The sequence below is a fragment of the Cervus canadensis genome, chromosome 31, assembly GCF_019320065.1.
Source record: "Cervus canadensis isolate Bull #8, Minnesota chromosome 31, ASM1932006v1, whole genome shotgun sequence".
In the NCBI taxonomy this organism is placed as follows: domain Eukaryota; kingdom Metazoa; phylum Chordata; class Mammalia; order Artiodactyla; family Cervidae; genus Cervus; species Cervus canadensis.
In genome coordinates this window covers 32,422,079-32,445,796 of record NC_057416.1, presented here as the reverse complement: position 1 = coordinate 32,445,796, position 23,718 = coordinate 32,422,079, and the positions used below count along the sequence as shown (strand labels likewise).

General features: G+C 37.9%; 1 protein-coding gene across 1 annotated transcript in view; it reads left to right on the top strand.

Annotated features, from left to right (window-relative positions):
- The window catches only part of LOC122432421 (A disintegrin and metallopeptidase domain 3-like), a 68,068-nt gene that overhangs the window by 7,448 nt on the left and 36,902 nt on the right, over positions 1 to 23,718 (top strand). Inside the window, exons 4-8 of the mRNA XM_043454326.1 lie at positions 4,730 to 4,739; positions 10,348 to 10,482; positions 18,464 to 18,659; positions 19,177 to 19,267; positions 19,548 to 19,728. Coding sequence (XP_043310261.1) covers positions 4,730 to 4,739; positions 10,348 to 10,482; positions 18,464 to 18,659; positions 19,177 to 19,267; positions 19,548 to 19,728 — 613 coding nt within the window. The remainder of the gene's footprint in view (positions 1 to 4,729; positions 4,740 to 10,347; positions 10,483 to 18,463; positions 18,660 to 19,176; positions 19,268 to 19,547; positions 19,729 to 23,718) is intronic.

Below are 23,718 nucleotides of genomic sequence, written 5' to 3'. Positions count from 1 at the left end.
TTAAATAAACAGAGTGACTGTATACAGCCTTGGCATATTCATTTTGAATCAGTCTGTTGTTCCATGTTCAATTCTGACTCTGTTGCTTCTTGACCTGCCATGGAATTCTTCAGGCAAGAATACTGGAGTGGGTAGCCATCCCTTCTCAGGGGATCGTCCTGACCCAGGGATTGATCCCAGGTCTCCTCCACTGCAGGCAGATTCTTTACCATCTAAGCTACCAGGGCAGCCCTTGGTGGTCTTATTCCTATGTATTTGATTCTTTTCTATATGATAATCCATGAAATAGTTTCTTAAATTTCTTTTTCTCATTTTTATTGCTAGTGTGTAGAAATGCAACAAATTTGTCCATATTAATTTTGTAGCCTGAAACTTTACCAACTTCATTGATGAATTCTAGTAGCTTTCTGAAACCATCTTTAGAATCCTACATACACAAGATCATGTCATCTGTAAACAGTGACAGTTTAACTTCTTCTTTTCTAGTTTTAATTCCCTTTACCTTATTTTCTTTTCTCATAGCTACAGCTAGGACTTCCAAAGCTATGTTGAATATATGTAGTGGGAGTGGACATCCTTGTCTTTTTCCTGATCTTAAAGGAAATGCTTTCAGCTCTTCACAATTAAGTATGATGTTAGCTATAGGTTTGTCATATATGGTCATTATTGTGTTGAGGTATGTTCCCACTCTGCCCAGATTCTGGAAAGCTGTTATCACAAATATTGCTTACTTTTGTCCAAAGGTTTTCTGCGTTTATTGAGATTATCATCTGGTCTTTATTCTTCAATTTGTTGATGTGATGTATCATATTGATTAATTTGCATATACTGACAAATCCTTCCATCCCTTGGATGAATCCCACTTGATCATTTTGAATGATCTTTCTAATATATTGTTGGATTTGAATTGATAGTATTTTGTTGAGGTTTTTTGCATCTGTACTTATCAGTGATACTGGCCTGTAATTTTGTTTTTTGTGATATCTTTGTCTGGTATCAGGGTGATAGTGGCCTCATAGAATGAGTCTGGAAGTTTTCCTTCCTCTACAGTTTTTGGAACTGTTTCAGAGGATAAGTGTTAACTTCTCTAAATGTTTGATAGAATTTACCTGTGAAGCCATCGGGTCATGGACTTTTGTTTGTTCGAAGTTTTTAATCACAGTTTCAATTTCAGTGCTTGTGATTCATCTGTTCACATTTTCTGTTTCTTCCTGGTTCAGTCTGGGAAAACCGTATCTAAGAATCTGTCATTTCATCCAGGTTGTCCATTTTACTGGCATAGAGTTGTTCATAGTAGTCTCTTATGATCCTTTGTATTTCTGTGGAGTCAGTTGTGTCTTCCCTTTTGTCATTTCTAATTTTATTGTTTTGAGGCCTCTCACTTTTTTCCCTGATGTGTCTGGCTTAAGATTTCTCAGCTTAGTTTTATCTTTGCAAATCAGCAGCTTCTAGTTTCATTGATATTCACAGTTGTTTTCTTTGTCTATATCTCATTTATTTCTGCTGTTATCTTCATGATTCTTTTCCTTCTACTAAATTTAGGTTTCATTTCTTCTTCTTCCTCTATTTGTTTTAGGTATAAGCTTGCATTGTTTATTTGAGATTTTTTTCTTATTTTTTGAGGTAGAATTTCTATCAACTTCCCTCTCAGAACTGCTTTTAACTGCATCCCATAGGTTTTGGACCATTGTGCTTTCATTTTCATTTGTCTCTAGGTAATTTTTTATTTTGTCTTTGATTTTTTTAGTGGTCCATTGATTGTTTAGTAGCATATTGTTTAGCTGCCACATGTCTGTGTTTTTTTTTTTTTAATAGATTTTTGTTGTAGCTTATTTCTAATCTAATAGCATTGTGATCAGGAAAGATGCTTGATGTGATTTCAGTTTTTTTATATTTACTGGGGCTCACCTTGTGGCCTAGCACGTGGTCATTCCTGAAGGATGTTCCCTGTGCACTTGAGAGGAATGTGTAGTCTGTTGCTTTTGGATGGAATGTTCTAGAAATATCAGTTAAGTCCTACTGATCTAAAGTGTATTGGAATTGAAGGCCTTTGTTTCCTTGTTAGTTTTCTATCAGCATTATCTGTCCATTGAGGAAGGAGGGGTGTTAAAGTCCCCCACTATTATTGTGTTACTGTCAATTTCTTCCTTTATGGTTGTTTGTATTTGCCTTACATATTCAGGAGCTCCTATGTTGGGTGTGTACATATTTATAATTGGTATGTCCTTTTCTGGAATTGAACCCTTGATCATTCTGTAGGGTCCTTCTTTGTCTCTCATAACAGTATTTGTTTTAAAGTCTGCTTTTTCTGAAAACAGCATTCCTTCCCCAGCTTTCTTTTCATTTCTATTTGTGTGGAATATCATCCCCTGTTCCCTTACGCTCAGTCTGTAGGTTTCCCTAGCTCTGACAAGGGTCTCTTGTAGATAGTACATATACCAGTCTTGTTTTTGTATCCACTTAGGCAGTCTTTGTCTTTTGGTTGTGCATTTAATCCATTTTCATTTAAGGTAATTATCAACAGGTATTATCCTATTACCATTTGGGCTTATCTGTTATAGGTCTTTTCCTTTCCTTGCATTTCCTGCCTAGAGAAGGTCCTTTAGTATTTATTGTAAAGCTGGTTTTGTGGTGCTGAATTCTCTTATGTTTTCCTTGGCTGTAAACCTTTTGATTTCTCCATCAAATCTGAATTAGAGTCTTGCTAGTTAGAGGATTCTTGGTTAGTAAAAGAAGCCAGTTTGAAAAGTCTACACACTCTATCATTCCAAATCTATTACAATCTGGAAAAGGCAAAACTATGGAGATAGTTAAAAACATCATTGATTACCAACCAGGGCTTTGTGTGTTACTTTCATCACTACTCAAGTTTTATTTTTTTAATGCTAGCGTTCTGCCTTTAGGAAAAAACTGATTTTATCCTAAAACTATTTCTGACATTAAAACTGACTGTCCGTTAAGAATCTGTGTATTTTTCAAAGTGTTTAAATTAAAAGTATTATAGTTACTGAAACAATGATTAATCTTCTCAGAATATTTTTTTCAGTTTATTAGAATTAAATCAGTAGCAGTAAGGAAAACATACATTATTAATATTATTGTTTATAGGTGAATGCCATTTGTATTGAGAGTACCATTATGCAAAAAGAATAACAAAATCTAACTTTGCCAAATAATGAGCTTTATATAAAAGCTTATTAAATTAGTATTTGCATTTAGGTAATATAGTCACAATTACATGAAAAAACCAGGGGTTGAAGAAAATAACTTGAGCAACCATTCTGTTTTTTATTTCATTTAGTATTCAAAGATGATAACTTTAGAGGCATTTTCAGTTATTTTCACGCAATTACTTGGAATTATGCTGGGATTAAGGTATAACAATGACATCTACGAATGTTCCTGTCCAGGCACTGCATGCATAATGAATCCTGGAGCAATGTAAGATGTGATTTTTATCAAAACTTTGTCTTCTTTTGGGAGATATTTATAGCATTTCTTGATGTATGATATCTTTGATATAATGTAGACAAAAGCATTCTTACTAAATACCTATGAATTATTTTAATGTTTATTATAGGGAATGAGTATTTGATATTGTAGAAAATGTGCTTCATATTTCTATGTTCAGTGCTATAGTATCAAGTCATTGATGATGAGTTCCTGTGAAGCACTGTAATCTTGATGTGAGATTCATTAATCTGTCAAAAAAACATTTAAGCATGTACTGTTACAAGAATTGTGTTAGTCTGTCACGTGAATGATTAACAAGATAGAAAAATGTTATGTATTTTATATAGGTCAATCAGGGACAAAATTTTAAAGTCAACATGAGAATAAGCAAAATTTAAATGACTTATATTAAGTGCCTAGAGGGAAATAAAAGGGAATACATGGAGAAGAGAAACTTTACGGTAAAAAAAAAAAAAAAAGGAAGCTTTCTATAAGACAAAACTCATGTTGGGACCTGAAAGAGAAGAAATAATTCAGGTCACATGAAGAACTTGTTGAAAACTTTTCAGGGAAAGACAATGAAGTGATACGTAGATATGAAGAAATGTTAAAAGCTCAAAAGACTGGGAAGGATAAAACAAACCAAAAGAAATGACGGAAAATATATGGAAGAATATTAAAAGCATAGAATTTTCTTTTAAAGATGGTAAAATGCAATCAGGTTAAAGAATCGTGATTCAGAAGAAGAGGTCCAGGAAGGACTAGAAAATGTAGGAAAGGAGCTAAGCAAACAATCATGATACAGAAATTGGGATTTTATGATAAATGTAACAATACACATTTTAATTGATTTATGCAGCAGGGATAATAAAATATGTTTTATAACATGAATGTTAAATATTTCACACAGAGTAACAACAGAATAATACTGTTACTGAATTAAGTCCCATGGACCCTAGCCTCTCTGCCTGGACTGGGGACGGTTCTAAAACAAAACGTTTTATTCAAGAAACAGAGTAATGAAATGGAAGCTGAGATTTCTCAACAGATAACAAAATTTCTTCAATGGGCAAAGAATGAAGAAGTTCACAGATGAACTTCTCACCCATGTGGTGATAAGGATTTACTTTAAAAATGTAAAGACGAGGGGAGGAAGAGTGAGGCTAGCGATGCAGAAGCATATGCATTAGTCCTCCAGGGAAGGGGCAGTGCTTTTTCAAAGGAGTGGGGTGCCTACATTTGTTAATCCTTTGTAAACAATAATTTCCATTTATAGGCACTGGCAGGTGTGTCATTTAATATTCTAATATAGTAAAATAAGCATATAATGAGACTCATGCTCTCTTGGAGTTCTCATTGCTCACCATCTTGGACCCAGCTACTTTTCTTTTTTTTTTTTTTTTTTGTTATTTTTTCATTTGTTTGTTTCTTCCTTTCTTATCCCTGGACCCTTTACTTTCGAGATTTATGGTAACTCTTGCTAAATGTGCAGGGTGATAGGTTTTGAGCAAAGACTGGGGCAGATTTTGAGCAAAGATTGGAGCAACTTTGCCAATGGTATTTGGTAAATAGTGATTCTCATAGTATACAGCAGTTCTGTAAGTTTGAGAGAAAGGGAGATGAGAAAACTCTGGTCAGAGGGACTTGCTTGCTGGGTCCCATGGGACTCTAATAATCGCAACTGAAGAAGTAAGTTCTTGGTCAGCTGTCTCCCCAGGGCACTGCACAGAGAGGAGACTGAAACACACCCCAGACTTTCTGTGAAAGTGGCCTATTAGTGTATCCAGGAGATTTTGTCTGAAAGGGAAGCTTCCTGTTTGGCACACATCTTACAGCCTTTGGTGTTTCTCTCAACAAGCAGAGCCCAGTGGGCCTAATGTCACCCTGCCCATTTGCTTTCTCCGGTTCCTGGAGAAAGCACCCGAAATTTTGAGAATGCCACCCATCTTTCTTCTCTATATTGCCTTCCTCTGTTGACCTGTGGAACTTGTGTTTACACTCAGAGGCATGTATAATTTGCATACTTTAAAGGCTGCTAGCTGAAGGTAGGGTTTCCAATCACCCCAATCTTAGATGCCAAGTCAGGTCCTTCATTTTAGGACATTGACAGGTCTGAGCATACCCTTAACAACTCAAAGATACTGATAATGCAATTAGCTGATGCTTGGACAATATGGAAATTTTTAAAGAAAAGCAAAATCTAGGATAGGCTTGAATGACTAGATTCATCTTGTTTAGTGCCACTCCTTCAAGACTGGGAGAGATGACTGTTTTATCTAGAGTCAGATAAACAGGAGACAATTAAGTTAAATGCAGAAACAACAGAATAGATTCCAAACAAAAGAATGAGATACTTTAATAAGGTAATATATCATAAAATGACCATAATCAAATGGATATAAATGAATTACCCAGTAAAGAATTCAAAATAATATGCTGAAAGATGTTCACCAAGATAAGGAGAAGACTGCATGAACAATGTGAGAACATAAAAACCACAAGAAATATAAAAAAATACTGCATAGAAGTCAGAGGACTGAAGAATACAAAACTGAACTGAAATATACAATAGAATATTGCAGTGTTAAACTAAAAAGAGCATAGAAAGGATTAACAAACTCAGCAAAAGGAAAAATGACTGCACAAACATTAAGGTAAGGGAACTGTAGGGCAACATCATGTGGACCAATAATCACATTATGTAGGTTCCAGAAGAATGAGAAAGGGACAGAAAACTTTTCTGAAGAAATAATGGCTAAATTGTTCCCTAAGTTGGGAAAGGAGACAGACATCCAGATTTAAAGAGCCCAGAATTGTAAATAAGATGAACTCAATGAGACCCACACCAAGAAACATAATTAAACATCAAACATTAAAGACAGGAAGCATCTTAGAAGCAGCAGCTTCTAAGGGAACCTCTTATAAGAACATGAGGAGCTTTGACAGCAGTCACATTGCAGGCCAGTAGGTAGTGGTATGGTAAATTCACAATGCTGAAAGTAAAAGATGACTTTTACCAAGCAAAGTTGTCATTCAGAATTGAAGAGAAGAGAGAAGAGTTTTACAGACATGCAAAATCTAAAGGAGTTTAACACCATTAGCCCAACCTTAGTAGAAGTAGTAAATGGAGTTCTTTAATGTTTAGAAAAGGTACTAATTAGTAAAAGGAAAACATAAGAAGTATAAGTCTCAATGGTAAAAGTAAATATATACTGAAATTCAGAATAATTGAATAAGTAAAGTAGGCAATTGGGCTTCCCTTGTGTCTAAACTGGTAAAGAATCTGCCTACAATGTGGAAGACCTGGGTTTGATCCCTGGGTTGGGAAGATGATCTGGAGAAGGTCTCCTGGAGAAGGGAATGGCTACCCCCTCCAGTATTCTGACCTGGAGAATTGCATGGACTCCATAGTCCATGGGGTTGCAAAGAAACAGACATGCCTGAGTGGCTTTCACTTTCACTTTCAAAGCAGGTAATTAAAGGCAACATGGTTTGCATAAAAGTCAAGAGTCATGAAAAGTACAACTATAATATTGTGATAAGCTATATGTAACATAACAAGATATAAAATATACAAAGCATAAAACCTGTTGAGGAAAATAAATATATTCTAAGTCAAAATATAGAGTGCATTCAAAGCTTTGTTATCTACTTAGACTGTGAGAGATATATGTTGTTATGTGCAAGCCTCATGGTAACCATAAAACAAAAACAAAACACAATTCAAACCAAACCCAAAACCAAAAAAAAAAGAAAAATTGGGAACACAAAAGAGAAAAAAAAAGAAGGAATGCAGGAAGAGAGCAAGAGCAGAAGAAAGCATCAGAGGAACTACAAAATAGCCAGAAAAGAAGGGGCAAAATGACAGTAAGTTCATGCCATCAAAAATTACTTTTAAAGCAGATGTATCAAATTTTCCAGTCAAAAGACACAATGGATGATGAATGAAAGCAAGACCCACCACTCTCATACCTACAAGTTATTCCATGCAGGTGTAAAGACACACAAACTAAAACTGAAAAGATGGAAAAAGATATTCCACATAAATAGAAACCCAAAGAAAGCTGGAGTTAAGTATACTAATATCAGATAAAGTGGACTTTACAACAAATATGGATAGTAAGAGATAAAGAAGGGTACTGCTTACTGATATCAGGAACAATACAGGAAGAAGAAACAACATTTATTAATATATATATACACTCAACATTGGTTGTTTTACTGTTTAGTTACAAAGTCATGTCCAACTCTTTTGCAGCCTCATGGACTATAGCCCACCAGGCTCCTCTGTCCATGGGATTTCCCAGACTAGAATACTGGAATAGGTTGCCATTTCCTTCTCCAGGGTATCTTTCTGACCCAGGGATCAAACCCACATCTCCTGCTTGGCAGACAGATTCTTTACTAATGAGCCACCAGGGAAGCCTGCACTCAACACAGAATCAACTAAATACATAAAGCAAACATGGACAGGAGTAAAAGGGAAGCAAACAGTAATACAATAATAGTAGGAGACTTTTAAGTGCCTATGCATTTCATCAGATAGACAATCCAGGCAGAATGTCAAAAAAGAAACATTGGCTGTAATGAAGCCTTAGGCCTGACAGATTGACCCATATTATAGAACATTCCACCCAACAGAAATAGAACTCACATTCTTCTCAAGTGTATTTGAAGCATTCTCCTGAATAGATCATATGTTAGACAACATATGATCATATGTTAGACAACAATAGATCATATGTTAGACAACAAAATAAGTTTCAACCAAGTGAAGAATTTCGAAACAATATCCAACATCTTTTCTAACCCCAATAGTATAAACCTGGACATAAATTAAAAGAGGAAAACTGGAAAACTCAAAAACATGTGAAGACTACACAAGGTACCACTAAAAACCACGTGTCAACAAAGAAATCAAAGAAAACTCAAAAAGTACCTTGAAAGCAACAAAAATGGAAATACAACATAACTGAAATTTATGCCATGTAGACAAAGCAGTTCTAAGTAGAAGTTTATGGTGATAAATCACTATTTCAAGGAAAAGCTAAAAACAAAAACAAAAACCATCCTAATCCATACAGAAAAAAAAAAAAGAACAAATGAAGTCCAAGTTAGTAGATGAAAGGAAGTGTCAAAAGTCACAGTGAAAATAAATGAAATAGGGACTAAAATGTTAATAGAAAAAGATCAATGAAGCCAAGAAATCATTCTCTGAGGCAATAAACAGGATTGACAAACTTTTAGCTTAAAACTCTTCAAAATAAGAGCAAAAAAGATTCAAATTTTAAAAATTAAAAATGAAAGACAATATGTTGCAACTAATACTACATAAAGCAAAAGATTCTAAGAGACTATTACCAACAATTATATGTGAACAATTTGGAAAATCTAAGAGAAATGAATAATAATCTAAGAACATAGAGTCTTCCAATACTGAATCATAAAGAAATATAAAACTTGAACAGATTGATTACCCGTAAGTAGATTGAATCAGGAATCAAAAACCTTCCAGCAACCAAAAGTCCAGGAACACTGGTTTCCCTGGTGAGTTATTCAAAACATTCAAGAAGAATTCCTACAAATCTTCAAACTCTACTGAAAAATAGAAGAGGAGGGAAAATGTTCAATCAATATGAGGCCAGCACTGTTTTCATACTGAAACAAACAAGGATAGCTTGAAGAAAAATAAAAGAAATGTTATGGTTTTGATGAATTTTGATGCAAAAGTCTTCAGCAAAATATTAGCAAACCAAATTCAACAGTACACAGCCATAGGTAAGGTATTGGAGGAGTAGGAGGGTGTGGAGTACATCTCTCTCCATGGATGATGCATCAGGAATACACCTTCAGTTGCAGAAGTTCTCTCAGAACACCAGTTGAAAGTGGGCAGGAGTCCCTGACCACTGAAAAGGAATGTACAGGTCGATGCAAAACTTGGCAGGACAAAGGAGAGGAGAGTGATCAAGACTGAGCCTGCATCCAGGGTAGAGGGGAACTGAAGCATCAGCAGATCCCCACAGCAGGGCAATAGTTTGGGACAGTGGAGGCTGTAGGAGAAAAGCAGCTGATCTAGGACAGTCTGATTAGAATGAGAACCACACAGACAACCCTTGTGGCAGCCCCTCCCTTCCCTGGACAGGGACACAAGTCTCCCGGAATGTGTGGTAGCTGGGAGCTGGAGCATATAGACTGGAGAGCAATCTCAGGGTAAGGTCTGTTGTTGACTACGGGGAGACCACTTGAGGGGAGGTCAGGGAGGAGAGTGTGGTGGAAATGCCTTTGGAGGAATGCCAGACAGCTGTGGCGGCAAGGCAATACTGCTGAGTCATGGGCAAGGGGTGGAGCCATCCCTGTGGCCTCTCTCCCCACATGCCAGCACCAGCAACTGACCAGTTGTAGAAGACCCAGGGAGGGTGGCCTTTTAAGTACCTGATGCAGTGAGCAATAGAGAAGGACCCCAGCCAGGGGAGCTCTTCAAGTACCTCGTACACCAATAGAGAAAGGACCTCAGTCAGGGGAGGCATTTAAGTGCCTGACATGCTGAACAGCAGAGAAGGACCAGCCAGAAAGTCTCTTTGAGCGCCAGCTGCCTGAGGCTAGAAAAAGTCTCTAAGTGCTGTAGCTCCTGCGCCTGAGGCTGCCAGGGTCCCTGCAATCCAAGCAGCTGCACCACCTCCATTCTTAATTCTCAGTGAGACAAAGGTGCCAGAGGCTCGAAAATATCCTAGTAGCCCCATATCTCCTGTACCAATGGCTTCCGGCTCCCCTGGGTACCTGGCGCTGTGTTCCAAGCTGCCACACGACCGCGACAGTAGATCCCCACTGCTGCAGGCTGCCAGAGGCTAGAGAGAACCCTAAGAGAACCATGTCTCCTACTCCCCTGACCTCCAGCTCCCCTGCATACCTGGAGCTGCCAGAGGACCTGAGATCCAAGCGGCCGCACCACTTCCACACCTGGTCCTCACTGGAGCAGAGCCAAGCCCTCCCGGGCAGCCTCGGGAGCACACTGCTATGGACAACCCACATGTAGAGGTGGAGATAAAACCACGATTGAACCCCAGGGGCAGTGTGGCTTGGGAAGAGGATTGAAAACCTTCCTATCAACGGGACAAGCTGCAGGTTAAATCCAAGCAATCAAGTAGGCACTCTGTGCCTTTAAAATGCATAAAGGGACAATGAGAATTCCCACAGAACAGCAGACACTGACTCGGGCGGCTGTGGACATTGGAGGCAAGAATACACAGGTGTAGGGCCAGAATCTGAGCTGTCCCGAGAGCAGGTCCAGAGACCAGCTCAGTCCTGGAGGGCATCCTAGGGATGTCGAGGCAAACTGTAACTCACAGCGAGGAAAAGGACACTTGACAGCAGAGATCAGAGAAAAATTATTATTATATTCTGATTTGTTCCTCAAAGAAGACATACAGATTGCTAATAAACACATGAAAAGATGCTCAACATGGCTCATTATTAGAGAACTGCAAATCACAACTATAGTGAGATATCACCTCACACCAGTCAGAAGGACCATCTTGAAAAATCTACAAATAATAACCGCTAGAGAGGGTGTGGAGAAAAGGGAAGACTCTTACTCTGTTGGTGGGAATGGAAATCCATATAGCTGCTATAGAAGACAGTATGGAGATTCCTTAAAAAGCTAGGAATTAAACTACCATATGACCCAACAGTCCCACTACTGGGCATATACCTTGAGAGAGCCATAATTGAAATAGACCCATGTACCCCAATGTTCACTGAAGCACTATTTCTGATTGCTGGGACATGGAAACAAGCTAGATGCCAATTGACAGATGAATGGATAAAGAAGCTGTGGTACATAAATACAAATGAATACTACTCAACCATAAAACGGAATGCATATGAGTCAGTGCTACTGAGGTGGATGAACGTAGAGCCATTAAAACAAAGTGAAGTAAGTCAGAAAGAGAAAACAAAGTATCATACATTAACATATATATATATAATATATATATATATAATATATTATATATATATGGAATCTAGAAAGATGGTACTGATGAACCTATTTGCAGAGCAGCAATGGAGACACAGACACAGAGAACAGAGTAATCGTCTCAGGGAAGGGGGCAAGGAGAGGGTGGGACAAATGGAGAGAGTAGCAGTGAAGCTTATTCACTACCACATGTCAAAGAGATAGCCAGTGGGAATTTTCTGTGTGACCCAGGGAGCTCAGACCAGGGCTCTGTGGCAACCTAGAAGGGTGAGATGGGGTGGGAGGTGGGAAGGAGGTTCAAGAGGGAGGGGCACATATATATGTGGCTGGTTCATGTTAATATATGGCAGAAACCAACATAATATTGTAAAGCAGTTATCTTTCAACTAAAAATAAGCAAGTTTTTAAAAATTCAACAGCACATTAAAGTGATCATATATCATGATAAGGGCTTCCCTGGTGGTGCTAGTGGTAAAGAACCCATCTATCAATGCAGGAGACTTAAAGGATGAGGGTTTGATTCAGGGTCAGGAAGATCCCCTGGAGAAAGGCATGGCAACCCACTCCAGTGTTCTTGCCTGAAGAATCCCATGGACAGAAAAGCCTGGTGGGCTTCAGTCCTTGAGGTCACAGAGAATCAGCCAAGATTGAAGTGACTTGGCATGCACGCACACATAACATGAAGAGAGGGATTTATTTCAAGGGTGCAAGAGTGAGTCAACATCTGTAACTCAATATGTTATACCCCATTTACAAAAAATGATAAAAAATACATTCATCTCAATAAATTATAAAAAGTATGAAAAAAATTCAAATCCATTTACAATAAATACTCTTATCAAAGTAGACATGGTGGAATGTGCTTCAACTTAATATGGTTACATATGACAAACCACAGCTAACATCCTACTCAACAGTGCAGGGACTTCTCAGGCCGTCCAGTGGTTAAGACTCTGAGCTTCTACTAAGGAAATCGTGGGTTCAGTCCCGGTCAGGAAACTAGGATCATGCTTGCTGCATGGGGTGGCCAAAATAAAAAAATGCAAAACAATAAAACACTGTAAAGATGGATGATTTCTTTCTAACATCTGGAAACAAGACAAGGTTGCATAGTCTTGCCACTTTTATTCAAAATGGTATTGAAAGTCCTAGGCAGAGCAGTTAGGTGGTAGAGATAAAAATTATCTAAATCAGAAAGGAAAAGTAACACTGTCACTATATGCAGATGACATGATTTTGCACATAAGAAAACCCTAAAGGACTCTACCAAAAACTGTCAGAAGTAATAAGCATATTCAGGGAAGTTACAGTATGCAAAATTAATATATAAAATACTTTGTATTGCTATATACTAAAAACAAATTATCAGGAGTACAGATTAAGAAAGCAATCCCATTTACAATAGCATCAAAAAGAATGAATTACTTAAAACAAATTTAAAGGCCAAGAAAATGAAAGATGTGTACTGAGCAATATAAGATTGATGAAAGGAATTAAATAATATGCTAAGAAACAAAAAAAAATACTTCATGCTCATGTATTGGAAGAATTAATATTGTTAAAATATCCATATTAGAACTGGAAAAGGTCAATCCTTATCCCAATTTCCAAGAAGAGTAGTACAAAAGAATGTCCCAACCATAGGATAATTGCACTCATCTCCCATGCTAGTAAGGTCATGCTTGAAGTCTTGCATGCTAGGCTTCAGTATTATGCAAACTAAGAACTTTCAGATATCCAAGCTCGGTTTAGAAAAGGCAAAGGAACCAGAGATCAAATTGCTAACATCCGCTGGATCAGAGAGAAAACAAGGGAATTCCAGAAAAACATCAACCTCTGTTTCATCAATTGGGCTAAAGCTTTTGACTGTGTGGATCATAATAAACTGTGGAAAGCTCTTAAAGAGACAGGAATACTAGACCATCTTACCTGTCTCCTGAGAAACCTTATGCGGGTCCAGAGACAACAGGTAGAACCTTGTATGGAACAACTGATTGGTTCAAGATGGGAAAAGAAGAGTATGACAAGACTGTCTGCTGTCATCCTGTTTGTTTAACCTATACGCTTAGCACATCTTGAGAAATGCCAGGCTGAATGAGTCACAAGCTGGAATCAAGATAGGCGGGGGAAACATCAACAACCTCAGATATATGGATGGTACCCCTCTAATGGCAGAAAGTGAAGAGGAACAAAGGAACTAGAGAGCCTCATGATGAGGGTGAAGGAGGACAGTGAAAGAGCCAGCTTAAAATGTAATATTAAAAAATAAACTAAGATCATGGCATCAGGCTCCATGACTTCATGGTACATACAAGGGGAAAAAGTGGAAGCAGTGACAGATATCCTCTTCTTGAGCCCTAAGATCTTTGTGGATGGTGACTGGAGCCATGAAATCAGAAGACAATTGCTTCTTGGTAGGAAAAAAAAAAAAGTGAAGTTGCTCAGTAGTGTCCAACTCTTTGTGACCCCATGGACTGTGGCTTACCAGGCTCCTCTGTTGATGGAATTTTCCAGGCAAGGGTACTGGGGTGGGTTGCCATTTCCTTCTCCAGAGGATCTTCCCAACCCAGGGATCGAGCCCAGGTCTCCCACATTGCAGGCAGCCACTTTACCGTCTGAGCCACCAGGGAAAATGTGTCAAACCTAGACTGTGTGTTGAAAGCAGAGGCATTACTCTGCCAACAAAAGTCCATATAGACAGGGCTATGGCCTTCCCAGTGGTCATCTACACTTGTGAGAGCTGGATCGTAAATAAGGCAGAGCAGCAAAGAATTGATGCCTTCAAACTGTGGTGCTGGAGAAGATTCCTGAGAGTCCATTGGACAGCAAGGAGATCAAACCAGTCAATCTTAGGGGAGATCAACACTGAATACTCATTGTAAGGACTGAAACTGAAGCTGAAGCTCCAGTATCTTGGGCATCTGATGCGAACATCCAGCTCACTGAAAAAGTCCCTGATGCTGGGAAAGATTGAGGGCAGAAGAATAAGAGGGCATCAGAAGATGAGATGGCTGGGTGGCATCACCAATACAGTGGACATGAACTTGGGCAAACTTTGGGAGATTGTGAGGAACAGGGAGGTCTGGAGTTTTGCAGTTTGCAAAGAGTTGGACACACCTGGGTGACTGAACAGCAACAATCTATATTATCCAAATCCATCTGCACCTTCAATATAATCCCTATTCAAATTGCAATGGAAATTTTCCCAGATATAAAATGAACAATCCTAAAATTTGAATGGACCCTGAATAGCCCTAGTAATCTTGAGAAAGAACAAAGTTGGAGACATCACGTGTCTGATTCCAGGACTAAGATAGACAAGATAAAAAGAGCCATGAGCATTTGTGTCAGAATATAAGAAGATGTTCAAAGAATTTGGATATGTGCCTCATGGACACAAAGCAGTTTGAAGGAGTCTTCCAACAGGCAAATCCAGGACAATCTGAAAATCAGATGTAATGTTAATTAAGGATTAAAACCCCTTTTAGTGTACTAGGAAAATTTGAGTCCATATCCATATAAATACATGAAAATATTATTTTGAAGTGGATAAATATATTGAATGGATATAGTAAAATAAGGTTATGAAAGATATATATAATAGTAAATATATTGAAAATATAACTAGAAAGGATATATACACATAAAACTTCTCCTCAAATAATTATTAAAAGATAAGGAGAGAAAGAGAAGTTAGAGTATAGACTTTAATCACCTAATCAAAATGACTTTTTTCAAAAAGATAACAAGTAGGAATCATGTGCTGTTAGGATGCAATGGAGCAGACACACTCAGCAACACTTCTGTGATGCGTTTAACAAGATACATAACCTCAAAGTATCGGGAAACATTTCATAAACCTAAACTGAAGCACATTTTCCCAAATAATCAGCCTGCGACTATAAAACTTTTGAATGTCAGAAATGCCACAAAAAAATGTAGTCAACTAAACTAAGGAGATAGGAGTACTAAATGCAGTCGTTGTTTCTGAAGTGGATCTTTTTGTGTAGAGTGCGAGTCCCGTGATGAAGGGGAAATTTGAACCTGATAAAAGAATTAGATGTTAAAATTTTTACTCATCATTCAAATGTATTACTGTATGTTCTTGATTCATACACAGTTGATTTCAGAATTGAGAGGTCTCTAGATCTTTTCCAATCAAATTTTTAGCCCTGCCTCTAACCTTATTGTTTCTATCTCTCCTCAGAACCCATCCTATCATGCCATTTAATAATAATTTCAGGTAATTTGGGTGTTGTGAGTTCCTCTTGGTCATAATTGAATGTAGCTCCTCACAATCTATGACAAAATTATGAATAAGCCACCCAACACACACTTGAGATACAACATTTGAATAAACAGACAATTATAATAGCAACCCCTCGCTTTGGAAGTAGCAGAAAAAAGGAATCCATAGCGAATAGTCAGCAATATGCAGCATATCTAATACTGAAGATTAGCTTTGTCAATCACTCACTGAATCCTCGACTTCCCTTGGGAAGTTTTCCCTTCAATTTTCCTTCATAGCCACCTCTGATAGGAGACCAGGTAAGTTCTCTGTTCTAGGGATTGCTTCATTTTAGCAACTCATCTTTCTTTGTGTCACTTTCAGGAGGCTACGACATACATAAATGCTGACTGATTAGAGGTTTTGTTGTCAGGTTTGCTTTTCCACTGTCAATGGAAATCTCTCCCCACATCATTTTACCCTGTTCTCTGCATGTTCTTTTCCTCTCAGTGGGCTAGTTCTTAAAGCCAATGTTCATTTGTTTCAAGGCACATTAATGTAGAGGCCAGCCTAGGGTTTCCACTTCTTAGCAATAAACAGTGTTGTTCTTTCCTTCCCCAGAACTCTCGTCTTTCTCTTTGTCTCCAAATCAGTGAGACTGAGCAGTTGAAATTTCTAAACAGTCCATTTCCATCTGGGCTCCCCAGGTGGTGCTAGTGGTCAAGAGCCTGCCTGCCAGGAGAATCCCATGGACAGAGGGGCCTGGCCCCTGCAATCCACAGGGTTACAAAGGGCTGGAGATGACTGAAGTGACTTAGTACACACCCACTATTGCCCTCTACCTACATCTCAAAGGATAATTCTTTGCAACAGAGAATATTCCTGGATTCGATCCAGTGAAAATTCATAGTATAAGTTGCTAGGGAGAGATTCAGGGTAACAGCAGTGAATTCTATAAAGAAGTTCCAACTAAAACCTGTAACTCCAGCTATCATCTTTTGTTTTTAGCATTCAGGACTGCATTTATTGATCTGTCGAAGGTAGCCCTGGACAGCCTTTTCATTTTTCACACTTGAGGGAACCTGTGACTCAATTCTAGTTCTGGGAATGTACCCACTGCCACCATCTGCCCAGGACCTTTCCTCCTCACTCTTGAAGCATGCGTCAATGTCCTATGTTAGTTCCCATTAACTTTCTCACATACTGTAGCATAAAATCTAGCTTTTGCTGTCTTTTCAAGGGTCGCAGGTGCCTCTCTTATTAGTGACCATAAGCTTAAAAGGCTTTTTATTGTTTTACCTGTCTACTTTCCATTCTAGCTTCCACTGACATGGTCTGAAATCTAATGATTTGATCCAGTGTTTTTTTCTTATAATTTTTCAGTTTAGATGAACACAAGTCCTAGTGCAAAGATATGGAAGACCAATACTTTAACCTGCTGTTATCTGACACATAATGGGGACTAGCGTGTTTTAGTCAGTACCCAGACTCTCCTCTCTGAAGTTTTAAGGAGTTGTGTCTGGTACTGCTCACCAGTACTTGTCCTGGGTCAGCTGTATCTTGATGATGAGCAGACAAGCAAAGAATAAGAAACAAGCACTCAGGAAGCTGACATACGACATGAGGTCAGCGTCATGCTCAAGGGAATCTTTGCTTAAAATAGGAACAACAAGATTCTTGTGCTCTACATCATTTGGATATCCTTGCTTTTCCTTGGCGGTTCTCAGACGAGCTTTTCCTGTATGCAGTACTGAAAGCTCAGTGCAATTCCTGGCTTTTCTCGTCCACATTGTACGGTATTTCAGAAGAGCAGAGGGATCCCCTCTTTCCCAACAACTATGCCCACCCCTGGAAGTGGCAGAAGCCCTGACCCACCATTACATTCTAAGTTAAATTTCCCACCACTGTGTCTAGGGAAAGTTTTCCTATTGTCATCCTGAGTCAGAAGCAGTTTCACAGTAGAAGTGGAATTAGTCCAGAAAAGAAAATTACTTGAAGGCCAAAAGGACAGGGGTGTCCACTAAGAAACATTTTAGAAACCTGGAAAGACCAGCATCTGAGTTAGTTAAAATATTTCAGGAGTGCAATGGATTAGTCCCCAACAATCGAAGGTTGAAAAACAGATATGGGTCGTGTCATCTCATATATTTTCTGTTTATCTTGAAGTGAATATTCAGGATAACCACAGCACTGTAGCTATGAGTACTTTGGCTAGAGCCATTTTTAAATTGAAGTGCACATCACACAGTGAAAATGTAGCCGTTTTCAAGTGCATTTAGTGCCTTGAGTGGCACTTAGGGCATTCGCAGCGTTGTGCAGCCACCGCCTTGACCTGGTTCCACAGCCGCTTCCTCACCCAAACAGGAGACCCCGACCCGTGACGCACCTGCTCTCCTCTCTCCCTTCCCCTCAGTTCCTGGCAACCAGCACTGCATTCGGTCTCTATGGATTTCCCTACTCTGGACATTTCATAGAACTAGAACCACACAGTGGGAACCCTTGCGTCTGGTTTCTTCACTAAATACAGTGTTTCCGACTTGCAGTCACCTTGTAGCATGCATCAGTACTCCATGCCTTTACGCGGCTGAACACGTTCCATTGTCCATACCATAGTTTGTTTACACATTAGTAGGCATTTGGGTTCTTTCCAAACTCTTTCACCAGAACTTTTAAGCAAATTTATAGCTTAAACACTTACAAATGTAACGGTAATGATAATGATAGCTACAAATTCAATGCTGTTATTTAATATTTCTACATTTGTTTTACTACTTCAAAGCAAATATGTGTTTTTCCTTTTCTCACAGCTACTTGATAGAGGAATACTGTGTAGGAAAAGCATTGATCCATGTGATTTTCCAGAATTTTGCAATGGGATGTCTGAATTTTGTGTACCTGATATGAAAGCTGCCGACTTACAAACATGCAATAATAAATCTTCCTATTGCTTTGGAGGAGTATGCCAAGATAGAACGAAGCAGTGCGAGGATTTGTTTGGAAAATGTAATAATTTATCTTTTCTTCTGAGCTTTATTTTTAAACTATATTTTTCTAAAGTCAGTAAAACACCAAAATAAAAAGGACTGTTTGTTAAATCCAAATTTGAACATAAAATTAAAATCAATGTAGCTTTGAACTATGTATTAAAATCAATGTAACTTTGAACTATGTCTAGAGGTGAAACAGACCCAGTAAGAACAGGAGAAAATGAATAGGATATTAGTCAAATTTGAGGTGGTTGGGAGAAAGTGAGTAGAATTTAGAATTGAAGATAAGAGAGAGTGCAGAAGACTAGGATTTCTTAATTGTTTCTGCTCTGTCATACCAGCTCTCCTATTCTTAAGTGCGTAGTTTTCAGTAAGTGTTTCTTTTTCTTGTATAGCCAATAGATAATACTGAAATTTGTAATAGATGGCATTGACTCAGCATTGTTGTTTAGATATTTCAATATTAATTTAACACAGTTTTAGTTTTTAATATTTTAAAGATGACTAACTGGAAATTTTGCTTATGTTTTTAGTTGCTAAAGAATCTACTTATCAGTGTACACAGGAAGTAAATTTTCAACAAGATAAGTTTGGAAACTGTAACGGAAGATCTTGTACTTTTTCGTATGTATTTAGAAATTTATACATTTTTCAAATGCCTGTGTGAGTATCTATGTGTGTGTATACTGCCAAGAGTCACTTAATGCAAGTGAAAGATTAACCTGGTTTATACAGATGAATTTATATGTTGCACTTCATTAGCTGGTGTATGTTCTGAATAGCTTTGGTGTTATGATCGCAGTAACATTTTGAATTATCCTCATATTTTGTACTTTTTTTTTTATCTAATCTCTTGTGTCTCTAAGAGACCTATGGGCATTAAGAGTTTTTTATATATTGATAGGCAGGTCCTTTGTGGAAAGTTAGTTTGCCATTGGACACATTCACTTATAGTACCAAGGGATGACATGGATATTCAATATACCTACCTTGGAGGCCATATATGTATGTCAGCAGATATAAGAGGTCATGTATATCCGGACCCTACTATTATAAAGAATGGAACCATGTGTGATGAGAACAAGGTAAATAAAAATTTTACTTGATTCTATATATAGTGCATGGATGTCTGTGTGTGTGTGTGTGTGTGTGAGAGAGAGAGAGAGAGAGAAAGAGAGAGAGAGAGAGAGAGATTAAGATTTTTTAATTTGCAATTAATGGTATAAATTTTGGTTACTATATCATCATAAAATTAAAAGGTCACTTTCTATTGGCTAAAGGAACATTTGCTTCACTGTCTATCTTTTTGTTGTGAATTTTGGTAGAGTTAGTTGAATTTGTTTTGTCACATTTGAGCATCTAAACTTGTCCAGTAGGCAAGGATCTGGTCTGTGACAGTTTGTGTAATCAAAGAACAAAAAGTATCAAATAATACTTGAAAAAAATGGGTCAGAACAAACCGAATAATGAGAAAAACAAGGAAAACCAAAAAAAGCCAACATTTAGCATTGCAGTTTTGACTAGAATTAAATTGCAATGAAATGAAAACATTTTCTCATTAGCCTACTCCCCTAGTTCTTTCTTCAAAAACATAACATACTTGTTTAACACTGGACCCTTCTACAAGATACACTAATAAAACAGAGTTTGAGTTTTATGTATTTTTTTTTCTTAAATACTTTGATAAACATAAAGAATTTTTAAAAACAGTGCCATTAAAAGCTAGTACATGAAAGTAAAAAGGGAAACAATTATTTCATATTTTAATTAAAATAATTACATTAAGATACAATATTTTTTAAAAATGAAGAATAGAGGAAATTGGAAGTGAATAGTAACCTTCTCTCAAAATGGCAAAAGATAGTCTCACATAAATATAATGGCTTCCCTGATAGCTCAGCTTGTAAAGAATCTGCCTACAATGCAGGAGACCCCAGTTTGATTCCTGGGTTAGGAAGATGCCCTAGAAAAGGGATAGGCTACCCATTCCAGTATTCTTGCCTGAAGAATTCCATGGACGGATGAGTCTGGAAGGCTACAGTTTGACCCCAGGTTGGGAAGATCCCCTGTAGAAGGGAACAGCTCTCCACTCCAGTATTCTGCCCGAAGAATTCCATGGACAGAGGAGTCTGGCAGGCTACAGTCCATGAAGTTGCAAAGAGTTGGACAAGACTGAACAGCTTTCACTTTCAATCACAAAGGAACATACTGATGCTGACTGCATTACGAAGTAATATGTCACCCCTCTAAGCATCATTTAAAACAAAATGCAATAATCTTTACCATAAATATGGCAGAGTAAATATGTAAACTTATTAACTAATTTAATCATTAATTAGAAAAAAGTAATATAATGGTATAATAGTATAATGTGGCTTAACACACACAAGAAAATTAATTTGGCCTTTTCTTTGGTTTCTGGCCCAGAGTTCCTAAACCTTAGAATTTCCTGAGTGATAGGAATATTTGGTGTTATTCATAATGAGATTCATCTGAAGAAACTAGAGTTTATGCTGATGAGGTAATAGGGTGGTGCCTCTTGATGCTTCAGAGTATGCTGGTTACCAGAAAGACCAATTGATTAATGGGTTAGAGCTTTAAGCTCCACTCACAGCATTAATAAACGGAGTGATATGGCTGGAGATTGGACTCTGTAAAACTTTTTCAATGATTAGACTCAAGATAGTTTGTAAGTTGGTGAACACAGTGTGCTGTAATGAGGATGTGCCTGGAGAGGACATGGAGACGATGACTTTCCTCTTGCCCGACAACATAGCTTGACCTCTGCATCTCTTCCATTTGGCTATACCTGAATTATATTCCTTCCCATAAATTAGTAAACATAAGTGAAGTCTTTCTCTGAGTTCTGTGAGCCAAATTAGGAAATTATCAAACCTGAGAGGGAGCCATGGGAACCTCCAATTCATAACCAGTTGGTCAGAAGGATCAAGACTTGAACCTGGTGTCTGAAATGGGAAGTCTTGTGGGATTGAGCCCTTTAACTTGTGGAATTTGATTCTAACTGCAGATAGATTGTGTCAGAATGAGTTGAATTGAATTCTTGGACACTTGGTTGGTGTCAGAGTCATAGGTATCAGGTATCTTAGTGGGTATACCCCCACTATGTGTGTGTGTGTGTGTATAGATATGCACATCTATGTGTACCCCAATATATATGTACGTGTGCACACCCACACTTACTCCAGTATAAATGTACATGTACACACACATCCATACCCCCATATATATGTATCTGTGTGCACACACACATACCCCAGTATATATATATACATGTGTACACACACATACCCCAGTATACATGTACATGTGCACACACACACACACTCTAGTGTTTATCAGTACAAAAAAAATCATGAAATTTAACATATGACTAAGAAACATGAAAATGTTCTAACTTAACCTGTGATTAAATAAATTCAAAGTAAGTGAATATTCAGCTATTGTTTCTGTGCTATCATTTTGACATCAAAAATAACATTTGATAGAGAGGAGATAAAGATGTCATCATAGGAAGATGTTAAACTCACCTCTCCCTAGAACACATCAAAAGTACATCTACATGTGAAGCAATTCTCCCTGAAAACAAACTGGATGCTTGTCGGGTACGCAGGGATGACAAACAATCAGTATGGCACCTGTGCCTCTAGGAGGGAGCACAGAGGAAGGGTGAGGGGTGTGTATGTGTGTGTGTGGTTCACAGATCCTCCCTGGGGAGGGAATGGTTTAAACTGATTACTGGATACCCCAGGCCTGGGATCTGACACAAGGATTTGATTCCTTATCAAGTTTGAAAATCAGTGGGGCTTACAAGTGTAAGTGCAAGTTGCTCAATTGTGTCTGACTCTGCGACCCCATGGACTATACAGTCCATGGAATTCTCCAGTCCAGAATACTGGAGTGGGTAGCCTTTCCCTTCTCCAGGGGATCTTCCCAACCCAGGGATCAAACCCAGGTCTCCCGCATTGCAGGCCGATTCTTCACAAGCTGAGCCACAAGGGAAGCCCAAGAGTATGGGAGTGGGTAGCCTATCCCTTCTCTACCAATCTTCCTGACCCAGAAATCGAACCACAATCTCCTTAATTTCACTTAATTTCATAGACACAAAGTCAAACAAAATGAGAAGACAAAAGAATTATTTCAAATGAAAGAAAAAAAAAAACTGAGAAAACAAAAAAATGATAATTTACCAGATAAAAAGTTTAAAGCATAATCAATAAGAATGTTATCTGAACTTGGGGAAAGAAGAAATGAACACAGTGAGAATTTTAGTGAAAAACTAGAAATATAAAAAATAACTAGTCGGAGGTGAAGAATACAATAACTAAAAGAGGCTCACATATAGAGAACAAGTCAGTGGGATTACCAGTGAGAAGAGGTAAGCAGGGAGAGATTGAGACATAAAACTATTACACAAAAAATAAATCAGCTATAAGAATATATTGCATAGCACAGAGGACACAGCCAATATTGTATGCTAACTTTGTTGTTTTAATTTTTAATTTATATTGGAGGACAGTTGATTAACAATGTTGTATTAGTTTCATATGTACAGCAAAGTGATTCAGTTTTATATGAGTATATATATCTATATATAAATCCACTTTTTTTCCCATTTAGGTTATTACACAGTATTGAACAGAGTTCCCTGTGCTATGTAGTTAGTCCTTGTTGGTTATCTGTTTTCAATATAACAGTGTGTACACGTCAATCCCAAATCCCCAATCTATCCTTCCCCCTCAACCCTTCACCCCTAGTGGCCATAAGTTCATTCTCTAAGTCTATCAGTCAGTTTCTATTTTGTAAATAACTTCATGTCAATCATGTTTTTTAAGATAAGTGATATCCTATGATATATGTCTTTCTCTGTCTGACTGACTTCACTTAGTTTGATAATCTCCAGGTCTGTTTATGTTGCTACAAATGACATTAATTCATTCTCTTTACTGGCTAATATCCCACTGTATATATGTACCACTTAATCTTTTTCCATTCATCTGCTGAGGGACATTTAATCAGCTTCTGTGTCTTAGGTATTTTGAATAGTGCTGCAATGA